General features: G+C 37.6%; 1 protein-coding gene across 2 annotated transcripts in view; it reads right to left on the minus strand.

Annotated features, from left to right (window-relative positions):
• LOC131028467 (B3 domain-containing transcription repressor VAL2) overlaps nucleotides 1-18,972 on the minus strand; it is a 65,534-nt gene that overhangs the window by 15,896 nt on the left and 30,666 nt on the right. For both annotated transcript variants that reach the window (XM_057958751.2, XM_057958753.2), the window contains exon 3: nucleotides 8,127-8,228. In XM_057958751.2, the coding sequence (XP_057814734.1) occupies nucleotides 8,127-8,228 (102 nt within the window). The remainder of the gene's footprint in view (nucleotides 1-8,126; nucleotides 8,229-18,972) is intronic.

The raw sequence follows: 18,972 nt of genomic DNA on the forward strand, positions 1-18,972 counted from the left end.
TCAACTGCATACAAATTTGTAAACAAGATTGGTAAAGTGTGAACTCACTCTACAATAACAAAAACATACAGATATTGAAGGTTCATCATTACAAATTAATATTCCCAGTATCAGTAAGGTGTTTATAAGTTGGTTTTACATTTCTCCATGCAAGATTTGAAATGACATCATTGTTGTAGCATGCATGCAGACATTAAAACAAAAGTAGAATGGGTGTATAGATCTAATTCCAACATCACATTGTTGCAGCATTTATTTTTGGTATCACACAAAAGTGCCTTGCCAAAAAAACGTGGTAGAACTTTCAATTTAGGGGTTCAACTCATTGGCAAAAAATTCAAATCAATTTTTGGGACAAAGGTTTGATACTTGACAGTTTTTCATGGCTTGCATACAATTTTTTTTTAAAACTGAAGGCTTCCTTAAGGATTTTTGCTGGCATGTTGAGGGTTTGTTCAAGCTCTTTGTGTGTATAAGGGATTCTATTTGCTCTTTTTATGCTTTTTGCAGGTTTATTTAGCTTACTGCATGGAGATATATTTATCTGGATACTTGTTGATGTGTTTTTCATGCACATGCGAACACAGAATAAAATACCTAAAGGTACCTTATCCTCTCTTGAATAAAGCTTCTCCGAATGCTGAAGATCTCGCCAAAGGATCAATCGGAGTAGCTCCAAGATTCCGATAGTAGGTTCTCTACGTGTGGATAAGCTCTTGCGGTATGATGTGATTTTGCTGGAATCACAAGGGGACTTACATTCGATGACCTGAGCGTCTGATTTGCTTTGGATATTGCTGGAATGTGAGTCTTTATTGATCCTTGATTTTTTTTTTTTAAAAGAGAAAAAAGGATAAGGATTGGAGAGGAATCTAATTCTAACACTAAGAATGTAGGAGCAATGGATGATCTTTGATGAAACTATAACTAAGTCTTGCTTTGACATGCTAGGATCATCTCCACAAGGTTAGTGCGATCTTCTAAGGATGGCTTTATGATGTTCAGATCACCACTACAAGCATAGATACCGTCAGGTCGATGCATATCAATGAAGAAGCGATAATTGAAGTTAAGCTTAAGTTGAACAATTCCAGTTGACTACACAAGGCAAGTTTGCAATCAACAAACTGCTGGTAGTATGGATATACAAATTTCACCATTGATCATACCAATTTCTTCCATTCACCTAATAACATGAAATTAAATTTGAGAAGTATAGAGACCATGCAAATTGTAGAATTGACACATAGAATTCACCATTCCTTCAATGAAGTTTACATGTCTTTTGCAACAATCTCTTGGCAACAATCTTTGCCTTCTCTTTCTACTCTACTCTAACTATTTCCTACTCTCTGACTATTCACTATTAGCTAACTATTAACTGACTATTAACTATTAACCTTTACAAATGAGGAGCCAGGGCTTTATATAGAGAACCCTTTACAAACAGACGGCTCTGATTGTCTTAGAATCAATGGCTAGGATTACAAGATAGAAACCCTAATTAGGGTTTGTTATAACAAACTTCCTTAACCAATGAGAAAATTACATTCCAGGAGTGAGGATCAATAGGAAGCAGGGGTAGGTACACCGAAGTTTGTGCCGCCTCCGATGAGTCAGGTACATTGAATCTGGACATGTTGAGGTGGACCAATCCGACTGGAAGAGCAGTGACTGGGATGCCACCTTGTCTGACGTCTATGTCTTGGTTGATCTCTTTTATGTCTCAATTTGATGAATGATGTACCTCTTTTACTCCCAAGTGCTTGATGAGGCTTTCTTATTGTCAAGTCTTCCTTCTCCGGTAGCATACCTTGCCTTGAAGTGCTAGCGAAGCCTTTCTTTGTCATCTTGTGGTTCCTTAGTGTGGCGAAGTGAAGGTTTTGGAGGTAGATGGCAACTCCTAGAACACATGTAGTCCACTTTATGCCTTTGGAATGTCCTTGACGATGATGGACTAGAACAGGTCGTCCTTGTCTTGGTCTGATCCTCCTCCATCTGCAAAACAAACCAAAAGATGATTAAGGACACATGATATATTTATACCAGTCATAGCATTTCTTACCTTAAACCATCAACAAAAAGGCATTAGAATGAAATTCGCTCAGGATCCTCCCCAGGGACAGGCCCTATAAGAATTTCGCTCTGGACCCTTTGGAAGGGTCAGGAGCGAAATTTGAATTTTAGCTCAAATTTCATCATCTCCTTGCCTTGAACTTCCCTTGACCTTTGAATTGCTTTCTCCTGAAGACATCATTGATTTGAAAAGACCAAAAAAGAGGATTTCGCTTTGGACCTTGGCCAAGGTCAGGACCTATTTAGGATTTCGCCTTGGACCCTTTGGAAGGGTCAGGAGTGAAATCCTTGATCTAGCTCAAAATCTTGATCATTGGTGGCCACAATCCATTCAAAGGCACGCCTAGGGGTCCTTCCAAGCTCATTTCACCTTGATCAAGTCTTGTCTTTGACACAAAAAAAATGGAAGAAAGAGGGATTTTGGGAATTTCGCTTTGGACCCTTTGGAAGGGTCAGGAGCGAAATCCTAGTTTTTTCTCAATTCCTTCACATTTGTTGATTACTAGCAGCTCAAAACCATGCCTAAGGACATCTCCAATCCTAGTTCACCCTGACCCACACTTGTCTTGGAATAAATTTGAGAGAAAAGAGAGGTTTTGGGGAATTTAATCCACCCTCCAGGCTTGACTCTTCATCTTTTCAACTCCAATCTTCCTTGCAAGGCAAAAATACACCACTCCACTTGCATCCGTGCAATAAGAATCAATGTCTTGACCTCATCCAAGATGAAAATAGGAGTTTTCAAGAATTTCGCTCTAGACCCTTTGGAAGGGTCAGGAGCGAAATTTCTATTTTAGGCGAAAATCCTTCACTCTTTCACTTTTAGTCACTCCCTAAGGCAAAAACATTCCAATCCACTTCCCAACATGCCTTAGAAACTAAGAACTTGGTCTGAACAAGGAAGAAATTGAGGTCTATGGGGATTTTCGCTCTGGACCCTTTGGAAGGGTCAGGAGCGAAATCCATGTTCTTGGTTGGTTTCCCACTTCCTTCATCCAATTCTCCTTCAAACTTGATCGAATTCAAGCTCCTTTCTTCTCACTTAAGTGAATCTACCATCAAATTAGCTCAAGACAAGGTCAGTTTCATCATTTTAGGCAAGATGGGGGTAAAACTGACGATTTCGCTCTGGACCCTTTGGAAGGGTCAGGAGCGAAAGTCTCTTTCTAGGTTGATTTCTACAACTTCATCACCTCAAACCTCCTCTCAAAGACAAATATGCATCAAAGCCTTCCCATCACGCCTTAGAAGTCAACAAACTTGGTCATATCAAAGAGCAAAGTGGAGGAAAAGTGGATTTCGCTCTGCACCCTTTGGAAGGGTCAGGAGCGAAATCCATGTCTTAGGTCAAAATCTTCATTTCTCAATGCTTTCAATCACTTCCTGAGGCAAGAACATATCAATCTACCCGCACCATGTCCAAGGAACAAGGATGTTGGCCCAAACAAGGGAGAAAATAGTATCTAGGGAGAATTTCGCTCTGGACCCTTTGGAAGGGTCAGGAGCGAAATTCACATTTAGGCTCAAATCTTGACTTCATTTCCCACATTTCTTCATCCAAACAAGTGTTTTGCCCTCAATAATGCCTGGGAATGAGTTAGTTCCAAGTTTGGGTCAAAGTAGAATGTCCTATAGAGGAATTCGCTCTAGACCCTTTGGAAGGGTCAGGAGCGAAATTTGACATTTTGGTCTCTCTGTCAGGATTCATATATGGAATATAACATTTAAGTATAAGTTATATTCCATATATACTGTCAGGATGTTTGAGAGTGGTTTCGGACCTCCAGGAGTTATAATGCAAAATCTAGTTTTTGGAGGATTCTTCAATTTTCCAGGACTTAGTCAAATTTCAAGATCAAGATGACATTCCAGACTTAGCCAAATTTCAGGACATTTGAAGATCAGGATGACATTCCAGACTTCATCACTCACCAACTTGACCTAACTCAGACCTTCAAAGAGGATATTCACTCACCAAGCTTCATTGACCTCCTCAAACTCAAACAAGATACAATTAGCAACAAGAGCAAAACTAGGCCTAAGGGAGACTTTCAAAGAAACCCTAACCTGGAGCACCTGTTGACTCCCCCTGGCTCAAGCAGAACCTGTTGTAATGTCCCCATATCAGATTTGGTCTAATTTTAACCATAATCAAACTATTTTCAAAATACTAATGACTTAGACAACCTTGATTAAGAATCAAGTCTATCTTACACGAGTCAAATCTGTGATATTTGATCTTTCTTTAATCTATCAAGTACTTGCTAACTTACCATATTAAATACCCAATCTTATTCTGATTCATATAATTCTTTTACGCATTTATTAATTATTATTTGTATAAATTATTGCATGATATTACAAAGTAACTTCTAAAGTATTATGTAACCTTAACTATTTTATTAATATCTATTATTATTAATACCTATATTTACATATCATTATATTACTCTTATTCTGATTTGAGTATATATATATAAACTAAATAGTATTATCAATTATTTATGGATTACTAGTATCCTTTTATATTATTACTATACAACTAAATAGTATTACCAATCATTTATGGATTTGCTAGTATCCTTTATATTATTACTGTATACTTTTATATTATAGTAATGTGTTTAGGGGCTGATATTGGCAGACAGATCTGACGCATGTCAGGTCTGGTCTGCCACTGGCTTGATATCCTTATTAAATATATTACACTCTATGTTAATATTTTCATTAATATTAACTTCTGCATAGAAACATATGTATATATATACATTATGTCAGTAGTTGGTTATTGCTGAACCCATTTATCACATTGATATTAACAATGTTACTAATATCATCATATTGTGTTATATTATCAGCATTATTTTATGTTATCTACATTTTATTATATTACATTTCGGTATTGTATTACATTGATAATATCATACTATATTAGCAATTTTATATCAGATTTTACGAGACATATTAGCTTCAGATTTTATTAACATCATTCCGTTAGTTTGACATCTTTATGTTATATTACACTAATAGCATTACCATGTTAATATGTGAGTAAGTTAATGTGTTGTATTACATTAGCAGCCTTAACAGTATATCAATTTAACCGTATAAATTATATCAGTAGCATCCTACTGTATTAACAGCATTGTATTATATTAGCAGTACCATTTTGTATTAATAGCAATCCTATATCCTCACGTTCATACCGTATGTATTTCCTAAGCAGTGTGACTGCTGGCCATCTTTCCCTGCCGCTATTCCTTTCTGCCCTTTCCTTCCTTTCCTCTTCCTCCTCACGGTTTGTTCTTTAATACCAGCGGGGGGGGGGGGGAAGTGTTGGAGCGGTCCCTACAAAGGACGTGGCTGCTGAGGGAGAAGGTGAGCGGTGGTGACTGTTGGAGTCACCGCTCCTTGCCCGATCTGCACTACCCCTTGGTTAATCGCATATCACCAATGCGCTCACGGGAGGTAATAAATAATGTATTAATCATAATGTTATCACCAATGCGCTGACGGGAGGTAATACATTATAAATAATGTATTAATCATAATGTTTTGATATAAATAATCTATATTGCATGTTATATATTTTATATCGGTTAATATCGTATGGTAATGTGGTTTTATTCCATACTAATGATTTGTAATGTATTTTGATAATTTATATTGTTTACCAATATCATATTTTATATTGAATAACACATTATAGGGTAAATATAATATTATATTATGTATCAATAGATCTATTTTATGTTTTAATAGTATTTTATGGTAAAACTTCTTTAATAGTTAATATAATATTAATAATTGAAATATGAACGTTATATTAAAACAATAATAATAAATAATAATCATAACAAATAATAAACATTAATAAGCATATATTAGAGGAAAATCGTGAAGTCTCATAAATGAGACGATTTTCCAATATTATTAATGTTAATTAATAAATGTTTTAATTATCGTCTTTATTTAATCCCATGTCCAAAGAGGGGTTATGACACCTGCCATCCTAGTGATCCCCCTAGCGACACTCAAAATGCAAAGGCTAACAAACAAAACCCTAAAAACCTTGGAAAGCAAACCCCAGAAAGCAAAAAAAAAGTAGGGGTCCCCATTTGCAATGGGGCGATGTGTGAATATGTCACAACAATACCCTATTAAACAGTAGGGTAGAGTCTAGAAAGGTCTGTGTTTGCTGCTGGGTACCAGGTCTGTGCAGTGTGTACAAATTCTCAGTGTTAGTTGCAGAAAGGACTGTTTTTTTCAGTGGGTTTACTAGTCAGAGACATCCTTCATAATTGCATTTGACTTGTTTTATCATCTATGATGCTTATTGAACTCTAATTTTGATCCATACATGAAGGAAATCAGTAGTATGTTCCATAAATTCAGTTAAAGCAATTAAACAAAAAAACCAACAACAATATCACTTAAAGCAAAGACACTAAGGAATTGATAGAGCAAAGGTCAAAGGTCAGGGCACCAAAGAGCATATAAGAGAAGTATTAGACTAAAGCATGTATGAGAAAGGCCAAGACACAAAAGTAATTTGACAAACCTGAGGAGTCAAAGATCTCCAAAACCAATCTTTGTTTGCAGATTTGCAACAAACATGAGAGAAAACACTTTCAGCAATGAGAAATGCTGCAGAATGGTGTGTCATTTAGAAGGTAGAAGATGAATCCTTGTCTATTTATTTCTGGAGCTTTTTGGGGACAAATTTCCTCTGGATTGGGGAGATATAATCCAAAAGGGATCATTAAAATCCTCAAATTTTAGTCGATGGAGATGATCAGCTGTACTTCTTAGTTCAACAAACTAATAACCAAAGGAATTAAAAAATGCTATTGACATTATTAAAACTTAATTGACCTAGGAAGAGATGTTGAGTTAAATGTAAAATAGGGGAAAAAAGTGCATAGAAAATCAGAGATGACTCACACATCCTGGGGGCACACCATTTGAATAGTTTTCCTAAGTGATTTTCTCCAAAAGAGGAAACAATACCATACTGTTTCAGCTTGCATAGAACAACGTGTGAAAGCTTTAACCAGGTAAGAAACCATCATCAAGGAATAGGGTTGCCAAGACAAATTTCGCTGTGTAGAAATCTTTTCCATATGAGAACAAATAGCAAAACCAAGCATCCAAAGGGAAGTTGAATCAAATCAATTCTTCTTCCATTTCTTCATGTGAGTGGGATTTAAAATCCTCAATACAACTTATTTTCTCATCCTTCAGCATAAACATACCCCTTGAGGATGAAGTGAAGGAATGTGAATGCATAGAAGCAAAGACAAGAGTGATCTAGGTAGTTCTTGGGATAGAAGATGACTAGACAGTTGAGAATAGCTAAGGCCAGTGGTCCACCATATTGCACAAGCTAGTTAACCACAATAAGAAGAGCATTTTAGAAATGGTAAGAAAGCTAAAGAGCATCACTGAGCGATTTGGCTTATAAAAATTTACAAGATAAAGCATAGCTTCAGTCTCTAAACTTTTCCCACATTGATCTTCTCTAGGATAAAACTGTCTTTCTTTCTTTCTGAGTGTATTTGATATGTTTGCTATTTACTTCCATTTTATGCAACAACTTGTTCACATTTTCAACTGATTCCAAGCATGATACATGTTAACAGCAGCCAATAGAAGTTTAATTTTATCTCAAGTCAGTCAAAGAATAAACATAATATTTGTTGTACTGCTGGTCGCGAGGAATAAAGAAGTAAGATTGAGGTGCTAGCATAAGAGTATGAGATATAATAGACAATGTATGTGAGGATATAAACAACTACATAATGATTTAAGATGTCCCTGATCTATGGTAACATCAATTTGCAGCCTTAGATTGTTGTTTGAATAGCACAGAACTTCAGAACAACACAAAAAGAGAACTCATGCATGTTGGTAAATCATGCATCAGAACATCCAGTCCAATTATGGATCTTATATCATTATGATAATTATATTTACAATTAAGGTGATTAAAAGATACTCAACATTGAAATTATTGAAAAAAATAGAACAAGCTCATGAAAATAGCTTACAGGATTTATCCCACTCCCTTTGGCACAACCCATGCATTCTATGCCTCCAGCATCAAGCAGTGTAAAAGAATGGATGGAAGCAATACATCCACAATGGAGACGCTACAAGAAAACAATTGCATGTCAGAAAAAATATTTGCTAAGTAAATGTATATATTTAAAAAAACAGGCATGTGACTAGTAGTGGCATGCTTTTTAGGTCGTTTTTAAGTCTTTTTCCCACTATGATTAAAATTGACTAAACCCAAAACAGTACCAAAATAAATTGGTATTACCAAATTTTGCTCTCTAATTCTTAAATTTCCTCTATGCACAACACCCTTCTCCACCATGGATCACCCATATTACCTTGAATTCTATTCTATGTTCTTCTCTTAACCAAATCTTGTATGATATTGATACTCATATATCTATAGATATATGGGCATCTCCCTACTATTCATTTCTGTCTTGCAAATATCATGACAGTTGTTTATTTAACTTTTAAGCATTGCATCATTCGAATTATAATGATTTTTCTACATGGTTTTCTGTTGGTCATATTTCTTTTTCCTTTATTTTCAATTTTTTTATGTGCAACAAATTTTCCATTTCAATCCATCATGTTTATAACTTTCTTTCTATCTATGGTTTATTGTATAAAATAACAATTTTAGATTTTGTCAAAATAACCCTCTAGCCATTACTCAAAGATAAGGACAGTATGAAGAAAACAAACCAACATAGGTGGCAAATGATATGCTCGTATAAACTTCAAGATTGAAAGAATCAGTCTTGTTCTCAAATAGAACAGAACATGCATATGACTCGACTTGCAAAAATAAACTAGATCTTGAAAGGAATTGATAGCCACATATAGATTGCATTCATGTAAAAATATTTTCAGGCCTGGCAACTGCAAAGGCAAATCTATATATTTCTTTCTATATATAGAAATTCATTTGCATGGACATATATTTTATATATGTCAAAGAATAAAGCTACTTGTAGCATGAAACAAATTATCTACAGTTGATAGTGATACAACTATGCCTTCTAATCCTACGATTACGGTTTCAATGATTCTATCAGTTATTGGTCAATCTTCTGCCTTTGGTCAGGAAATCTTGTGGGAAAATGGTTCACTTTTGGTGTTGGGATCCACACGATCTGCACAGCACACCCCGGCCTTGACGGGTACCATCTTCATGTCTGCGTTCTTCCGGTGGGAATAGGAGAGAATGAAGAGAGGGTGATGTTTTGCCTTCAACATCAAATAGACCTGCATATACCGATCAAAAGAAAACAAATTGATATCAGACCAAGGTCAAAGTCGTAAGTCAAAAAAAGTAGGGGGTGAAAATAAAGTTCGGCTTATTTGGATGTTTTGCGAGAAAGACAAAGCAAAATTTGCACATTTCATGAGAAAGTGTTGAGTTTTACTAAAGCGACTTTGGCATTTAAGAGCCTAAAATCGGCCTTTCCTCACGTTTTGCAAGACAAAGAAAATCGCACATTTCATTAAAAAAATGCTGAATTTTGCTAAGTGCAGGGAGGCGTCTAAGCAAAAGTTCACATTTTTCCAAAAGGGGCTGAGCCAAGTTAGAAGTTGTGCATTCAGAGTAAAATAGCCGAGTTTTGGTGTTAAAAGTAGGGGGCGAATAAATAGAAGTTCGGTATTTTAATGTACTTTGCAAGACTTAGGCCAAACAAAAGGTTTCACACTTTAAGCTAAAGGCCCGAATTTCATTTAAACCAAAGAGGGCCTTACAAAGTTTAAAAATTGCAAGCCCAAGAGTTCGCTTATTTCCTTCAAAATTGTGAATTTCACAATAAGCGATTTTGGTATTTAAAGCAAACTCGCCCCTTCATAAGTTTTGAGAGAAAGAGCAAGGTTCGCGCATTCTATGCAAAATATCCGAGCTTTACTAAAGCAAAGGGGTGTCTAACCTAAACTCAGCATTTTCTCATGTTTTACGAGAAATAGAAGCTAAAACAAAGTCGTGCGATATGTTGAAAAAGTCCGAGTTTCACTGAAAAGAATGCTTTAAGAGAAAACTCGGCATCTTGCAGGGTTTTGCAAGAAAGGAAAATCGCTCATATTTGTTCAAAAATCCGAGTTCCTTTATGCCAAATCAAGCAAGCAAACCAGGTTCGACATATTTAACAAATTTGCAAATCGCTTTAAGAGGTCTTTCTCTTGTAAAAAGTTAGATGTTAGAAAGTTAGTGTTGTAGATGTTGTGAGGTATTCACACATCGTCCCATTGCAAATGGGGACCCCCACTTTTTTCTGCTTTCTAGGATAGTGTTCCTTAGCTATTAGCCTTTGCATTGGAGGGGTATAATTGGTTAAGAGGCCAAGAGTCAAGAGAATAACCCTTTTTGTGAGGGGTAAAATGAAGTGATTTTGATGGAGAAAGAGGTTTGACGTAGGAGCCCTCAAAGAACAAGTCCAATCAATAATGCAAACACTTCTTTCATCATCCGAGTGACTTATATGTATCCCAACGAGAGATGATCTTTAGGAGCAAAATGGACTTCTTGAGCAGCATTTGAGGGAAATGAGTGAGTTTATAACATTTTGATCATAGAGGAAGTGAAGTCTATCATGAATTCAACCAAGGAGTGAAGAGGGATTGCTAGTGAGGGTTACTTCAAGTGCTCCTCTTCTGGAGCGAAATTCACTTCAAGTGCCCCTCTCTCAAAGCGAATTTCACTTCTAGTGCCCCAGGTTGAAGGTGAAGTCACATTCAAGGTGAGTTTTAAAGACTTTTGGGGTATAGAGGCAAAAACTAAGGCATAAAGTAATAGGACTCAACTCAAAAGTGCATTTTCAAGCTACTTCAAGTGCCCTTAGTTGAAAGCGAAGTTGTTCCTAGAACACACCATGAGCCTAGTTTCAACAAACTTGAATGGATGGAATGAAAGAGAATGAGCAAGAAAACACTAAGTGTCAAGTTTCAATCCACTTCAGGTGCACCACTCTTAGAGCGAACTTCAAGTGCACCCCTTGTGGAGCGAACTTCATGTGCTCAAGACTCAGAGCGAAATTCCTCCTAAGACCTCACGTTGAGCATGGTATGACGCATTAGAGTTGAAAAAGTGAGTGTAAGTGAGCAAATGAGAGTTAGAGTGATGATTTGAAATTAACTTGAGAAAACTCCAAGGTTTTGGTATGTCGGGTCACGACTTGTGGATAAGCTCGTTGGTTTGATGTGATTATGTTGGAATCACAAAGGGGACTTACGTTGAATTGTTGAATGCTTGAATCCCTGGAACTTGATCATCTAATGTTGCAATCTTGTGATGTTTTTTATCCTGAACTAGCTTGAATTGAGAAAAGGACAAAAGACAAAGGGTTGGGGAAATCTATCTTAAAGCCTAGAATGCAAGAATATGGGTGAATGATTAGATGGAATCCTACTGGGCAAGGTCTCACCATCAAATTGAACGATTTGACACAAGCTCGGAGCAATCTTCTAAGGTGCAATTTAGAGATGTTCAAATCATTACCATCAAACATTGATTACCATTCAAGTTAATGCATAAACAATGGGCATATAACAATTGAAATTAGGCTCATATGATTCCTATTGACCATGCAAGGCACACTTACAATCAACAAGAGGCTAGTGGTATGGACTAAACGGATTCCACACAAATGCATTCAACAAATTCCTCCATTCAATCTAATCAACATGAAAGCAAATGAGAAGTAGAAACCATGAGACTTGTTGAAATAATACATTTCACCATAGTTTCAATGAAAAGAGTATCTCATTTACAAGTCTTTAACAACAATTCCTTCTTCTCCTAATCTATTCTAACTTCTAGCTTCTACTAAGCTATTCTTCTCTTATTCACTAATTCCCTTGCTACTAACTATTCTATTAACCTTTACAAATGAAGAGCTTGAGCTTTATATAGAGAGATCACCTCAATGAGTGGCCAGGATTGATTTGAGATTAATGGTCGAGATCTTACAATGAAACCCTAATTAGGGTTTGTTACAACAAACTCTATTCTGGCCAATGAAATAATTACAATGCTTTGACACGACCAATAGATAATAGGGTAGGTGCCTCAAAGTTTGTGCCATTATGGAGGAGTCAAGTTCATTGAATCAAGACGTGCTGATGTGGAACTCCATGATTTGGTGAGTGATGACTGGGATGCCACCTTTGTTGTGACGTATTCACACATCGCCCCATTGCAAATGGGGACCCCTACTTTTTGCTTTCTAGGGTTTTTTTTCTAGGTCTTTTAGGGTTTTGTCTGTTAGCCTTTGCAGGATGAGTGCTGTCGAGGGGATCGTTGGATTGCAGGCTTTGCTTGAGCCAGGGTGAGTCCACAGGGCCCCAGAATTAGGGTTTCTTTGAGAGTCTTCCTTAGGGCCTGGTTTTGCTCTCGTTGCTAATTGTGTCTTGCTTTGTGAGTGGGTATCATTCTTGAGGGTCTAAGTTAGGTCGAGTTGGTGAGTGATGAAGTCTGGAATGCCATCCTGATCTTCAAATGCCCTGAAATTTGGCTAAGTCTGGAATGCCCTGATCCTGAAATTTGGCTAAGTCTGGAATGTCCTGATCCTGAAATTTGACTAAGTCTGGAAAACTGAAGAATCCTCCAAAAACTAGATTTTGCAATATAACTCCTGGAGGTCCGAAACCACTCTCAAACATCCTGAAAGTATATATGGAATATAACTTAAAATATAAGACTTATACTTAAATGTTATATTCCATAAAATGATCCTGACGGAGAATTCAAAAAGTCAAATTTCGCTCCTGACCCTTCCAAAGGGTCCAAAGCGAATTTCGCTCCTGACCCTTCCAAAGGGTCGAGAGCAAAATTCTCCATAAGACATTCTACTTTGACCAAAACCTAGAACTAATGCATTCCTAGGCTTGAATGAAGGCAAAAACACTTGTTTGAATGAAGAAATGTGAAAATGAAGTCAGGATCTTGGCCAAGATTAGGAATTTCGCTCCTGACCCTTCCAAGGGTCCAGAGCGAAAATCTTTGTGCACCTCAATTTATCACTTGTCAAGACCAATTTCATAGTTCCTTAGGCATGTTTGGGGGTGTCTTGACATGTTCTAACTTTAGGAGGTGAGTAAAGGTGGATGAGGTGAAGATTTTAGCCAAGAATGTGAATTTCGCTCCTGACCCTTCCAAAGGGTCCAGAGCGAAATTCTTGAAACACTCATTTTTTCCTTTAGCAAGAGTCAGGACCAAGGTGGAGATGCATGAAGAAAGATCTATGTTTGCCCCCCAAGGAAGATTCGAGTTTGAAAAATCAAGAATCAAGGTCAAAAGATGATTTTCGCTCCTGACCCTTCCTTATAACTCTTGTTTTCTTCCTTATTTTGGCTAGGCGTTGGCTTGATGGGAGATGAATGGGTATGTTTTTGCCTTGAGAGGGAGTTTGATTGATTTTGAAGAACAGGATTTTGGCCTAAAGGAGAATTTCGCTCCTGACCCTTCCAAAGGGTCTACAGCGAAATTCATCATAAACTTCATTTGCTACCTTGTTTGACCTTGAAACCTTCTTCCTCAGTGGAAAATGATCTAAGTTTGCTTCTTGAAGTGGTTTGGAGTTTGAAAAGTGAGTAATCTAGCCTAGAAGGAGATTTTCGCTCTTGACCCTTCCAAAGGGTCTAGAGTGAAAATCTACCTAAGACTCATTTCTTCCATAGTTTGACCAAATTTTGATTTGCAAGGCACCTTGAAAGGAAGGATGGACATCTTTTGCCATTGGAAATGTTTGAAAGCATTGAGAAGTGAAGGATTTTGAGCCAAATAGTGAATTTCGCTCCTGACCCTTCCAAAGGGTCCAGAGCGAAATTCCTAGAAACACCTATTTTTCCATTGGAGGAGGTCAAGTCCTTAGTTTTTTATGGCGTAGATGGAAGTGGGATAGCATGTTTTTGCCTCTTGAGGTGGTTTGGAGTTGGAGAAATGGAGAATCAAGCTCAAATCATGAAAATCGCTCCTGACCCTTCCAAAGGGTCCAGAGCGAAAATCTTCATGGATCTCATTGTCTTCCTTGTTAGGCCAAGTCCTTAGTGTCCAAGGCATGTTGGAGGAAGGATAAACATATTCTTGCCTTGAGGAATGATGGAAAGCAACAAAAGATGAAATTTCAATCCTAGAAAGGAAATTTCGCTCCTGACCCTTCCAAAGGGTCCGGAGCGAAATTCCTTGTAAACCTAGTTTTTTGACCTTGCTTAGGCTTTAATCCTTGTTCCTTGGAGGAAAAATGATGAAATGTATCTTGTAAAGAAGATTGGGATTGAAAGAATGATGATTTTGGGCTAGAAAAGGAAAATCGCTCCTGACCCTTCCAAAGGGTCCAGAGCGAAATTTTGCAAAACCTATCTTTTCCCTCAAATTTATGCCAAGTCTAGTGTGGGTCAAGATTGGAGGTGTCCTTAGGCATGTCCTTGAATGGTCAATAATTATCAAACTTGAAGGAACTGAGCCAAAAAGTGATTTTCGCTCCTGACCCTTCCAAAGGGTCCAGAGCTAAAATCACTAAAACCATCCTTTTCTCCAAATTTTTTGTTAAGTCAAGCCTGGACTAGGTTGAGAAAAGCTATTTGGAATGCCTTGGAAAGATGTTTGACCTTCAAAAATGTGAATTTTGGGCTAAAGTTGGAAATTCACTCCTGACCCTTCCAAAGGGTCCAGGGCAAAATTCTTATAGGATCTGTTCCTAGAGAAAATCTTGGGCAAGTTTCATGTTGATATCTTTTCGTTGATGATTTAAGTTGAAATGCTATGTTGAAATGAATTTATCATGTGTCCTTAATCATCTTTTTGTTTGTCTTGCAGTTAAAAGGCGACCTTCTCCAGCCCAGCATCAACAAGGACGACCTTCTCCAGCCCAACCTCATCAAGGACGACCTCTTCCAGTCCAACATTTGAAGGAAAGACAAGGTGGCATCCCAGTCATCACTCCTCCAGTCGAGTTGGTCCACTTCAGCATGTCCAGATTCAATGTACCTAACTCATGGGAGATGGCACAAACTTCAATGTACCTACCCCGGTTCTCCATTGGTCAAATATTCCAGAGAAGACATGTGTCCAAATAATGCAATTATTTCATTGGCCAGAACTGAGTTTGTTGTAAAAAACCCTAATTAGGGTTTTCATTGTAAAATCTCGGCCATTGATCTCAAATTGATCTAAGCCATTGAATTGTATTATGGGCACTATATAAGCCTGGCTCTTCATTTTGTAAAGGCTAATAGTTAGTCAATAGTTGATAGTAGGTGAATAGTTAGCTAATAGTGAATAATTAGTTGATAGAATAGCAATTAGAGTAGAATAGCAAGAGAAGGCAAAGATTGTCGCCAAGATGTTGTTGTAAAAGACTTGTAAAACTTCATTGAAGAAATGGTGAAATTTATGGGTCAATTCAACAATTTGCATGGTCTCTATACTTCTCATATTTGATTTCATGTTATTAGATGAGTGGAAGAAATGTGTTTGATTGATGGTGAAATTTGTATATCCATACTACTAGCAGTTTGTTGATTGCAGACTTGCCTTGTGTAGTCAACTGGAATCATTCAGCTTAAGCCTAACTTCAATTGTCGCTTCTTCACTGATATGCATCAACCTGATGGTGTCTATGCCTGTAGCGATGATCTGAATATCATAAAGCTTTCCTCTGAAGATCGCACTAACCTTGTGGAGATGGTCCTGGGATGTTAAAACAAGACTTAGTTAGAATTTCATCAAAGATCATTCATTGCTCCTACAGTCTTAGTGTCAGAATTAGATCCTTTCCTCGCCCTCATCCTTTTTTCTTTTTTTTCAAAATCTAGGCTAGTGAAATCCTGTGTTCCAGCAATATTCAAAGCAAATCAGACGTTTAGTCATCAAGTGTAAGTCCCCTTGTGATTCCAGCAAAATCACATCATACCACAAAGAGCTTATCCACGAGTAGAGAACCTACATACAAGAACCTTGGAGTTGCCTCGACTGATCCTTCGACGAGATCTTCAGCAGTCGGGAAACTTTGCTCAAGAGAGGATAAGATACTTCGGTATTTTATTCTGTGTTCGCATGTGCATAAAAAACACATCAACACACCTCTACTTGCTCTTGTAGACTTGATTCATCATCATGAAGGGATGTTGAGAGATATCTCTTGATACTCAACATTTCAAGTTCGCTCAAAGCAGTGGTGATGGGAAGCATTGATGTAGTTGAATCATTCCTCCATCCTCGCCTGCTTGCCTTGGGGTGATTGTATGATTTCTCCTTCGCACTCCTTTGATCTCTTCATGTCTCCATGGTGCGGTGAGAGTTGAGATTCCTCTTGGGCATTCTCGTGCTTGTAAATGAAGTTTTCCCCTTTGCATGGTGGTGTAGATCTTACAATCTTCCTCCTTTTGCTTTGCAGTCACCATCCTCGATGTTTTTGTATGTGCTGATGAAGTTTTCCTTTTGAGGACATCTTCTTGACCTTGACATTGAAATCTCCTCCTCAGAACACTTGTTTTGATCCTCCTCTAACATGATCCCTTTGATTTCTTTCTTCATCTCCTGCAAAACAAACAAATGAGCATCAAACATAGATAATATATAGCCTCTATAATTTCTTAATTTGATATGATATGTGATTTTATGTGATTTGCGGGTTTGATAAGAGCATTTAGAGAAAATCCGTTCTCATGAAGGAGAACTTGAATTGTTTTTTCGCTCCTAGAGAGGAGCACTTGAAGTTAATTTCAAATCATCACTCTAACTCTCATTTGCTCACTTACACTCACTTTTTCAACTCTAATGCATCATACCATGCTCAACGTGAGATCTGAGGAGGAATTTCGCTTTTAGTCTTGAGCACGTGAAGTTCGCTCCACAAGGGGTGCACTTGAAGTTCGCTCTAGGAGTGGTGCACCTAAAGTGGATTGAAACTTGACACTTAGTGATTTCTTGCTCACTCTCCTTCATATTCCATTCATTCAAGCTTGTTGAAACTAGGCTCATGGTGCATTCTAGGAACAATTTTGCTCTCAACTAAGGGCACTTGAAGTGAATTTCGCTCCTCAAGAGAAGCACTTGAATTTTTTCGCCCTCAACCTTGAGCACTTGAAGTAGCTTGAAAATGCACGTTTGAGTTAAATCTTATTACTTTATGCCTTAGTTTATACCTCTATAGGCCAAAAGTCTTTAAAACTCACCTTGAATGTGACTTCGCCTTCAACCTGGGGCACTAGAAGTGAAATTCACTCTAAGAGAGGGGCACTTGAAGTGAATTTCGCTCCAAAAGAGGAGCACTTGAAGTAACCCTTACTAGCAATCCCTCTTCACTACTTGGTTGAATTCATGATAGACTTCACTTCCTCTATGATCAGAATGTTATAAACACACTCATTTCACCTGCGAGAGGGATATTAGACTAAGAGACTAGGACTTGAGCAAAAAAAGGGGGGGTCCCCATTTGTAATGGGGCGATGTGTGAATAGAACACAACAGTTAGATTTCAATAGTTAGATTTTTAGGAGTTAGAAGTTAGAACAGCTAGTTGTAGTTAGTAGATTAGGAGTAGAATAGAGTTGTTGTAAGAAATTGTTGTAATGGCAGTTGAAATCAATACATAAACATTGAAACATGGTGATTATTATTTTGTTTTTCTTCAGTTTGCATGGTTTCCTTTCAACTAGTTAGAAGTAGAGTTCAATGGTTCTAATGGCAAAGTGTGTGTGTGTGTGTGGGGGGGGGGGGGGGGGGGGGGCTATTTGATGCATTTCAGGTTCATACCATTGGGGACCTACTGATTGTAGGTCATCGTGCATGGTTAGTCTGAACCCAAAACTGTGCTTAGTTCAACTGTAGGTATTCATCTCAGGCTGCGCCAGAATTGGGTGCCTAAATGAGTATCTCCAGTCTGAAAATCCTTCATCCCTTTGGAGCTTGCACTGTTTTTGTCGAATTGTTAGGGTGTCTCTGGCGAAACAAGAATTGGTTTATGGAAATCTATCTACCCGCAGCACTAGTCATTCTTATCATTGCACTTAGGATCCCTAAACCCTTCCCTTTTGCTTTTATTTTTCGCATCGCAACATCGATGGATGCAAGCCAGCTTGTTGTAAACGTAAGCCCCCTTGTATTACCAGCAAAACACATCAAACCATTGAGTTATCCCGCAATCATGACTTGAGATTTGGAACCTTGAGGTTGTCCCCTTTGATCATCTTAAACAGCATTAGGTATTCCTTACGCAAGAGAGGATAGGATACTTAGCATTCTATTATGCGTTGACCGGAAGGAGTTGGGTAATCCTACTTTCACCACGTCAACAATAACCCTAGATAATTTGTCAAACCAAAATGTCCACAATTGGCAAACAGAGAAAACAAAGATAATTCAGCTTCCATTGAATGCTGAATGTGATTGAAAAAGTAGTTTGTCTTAAGCATCCCAAATGCAAAGAGACACAACAAAGAATATATAACATATATTGTTAGGCATAGTCACGAAAAGCTATAATAGGTTTAACACTCACCCAATAACAAAGAATATATAACATATATTGCCAAGAATAGTCACGAACAGCTCTAATAGGTTTAACACTCACCCAATAATCCCATTCCTCAACCTGTTCCACATGGGTCTACCATCTAACAATCACCCAACAACCTCTTATCATGGACTCACTTGACTAATAATTTAACCAGCTATAATTGGTTTAATAAATAAAACCAATCGGTCCAAGGGGTTGAGCTTAATTGGTCAAAATGTTGGGTTCTCATTATGGAAACCCAAGTTCAATTCCCCATAGGGACATCTAAAGTAGAATTCTAAGTTGTGACTCTTGGCCTTCCAAAGAAGGTGGTTTCTAAGTTGTGACTCTT

The sequence above is a fragment of the Cryptomeria japonica genome, chromosome 5 (genome assembly GCF_030272615.1).
Source record: "Cryptomeria japonica chromosome 5, Sugi_1.0, whole genome shotgun sequence".
Taxonomy (NCBI): domain Eukaryota; kingdom Viridiplantae; phylum Streptophyta; class Pinopsida; order Cupressales; family Cupressaceae; genus Cryptomeria; species Cryptomeria japonica.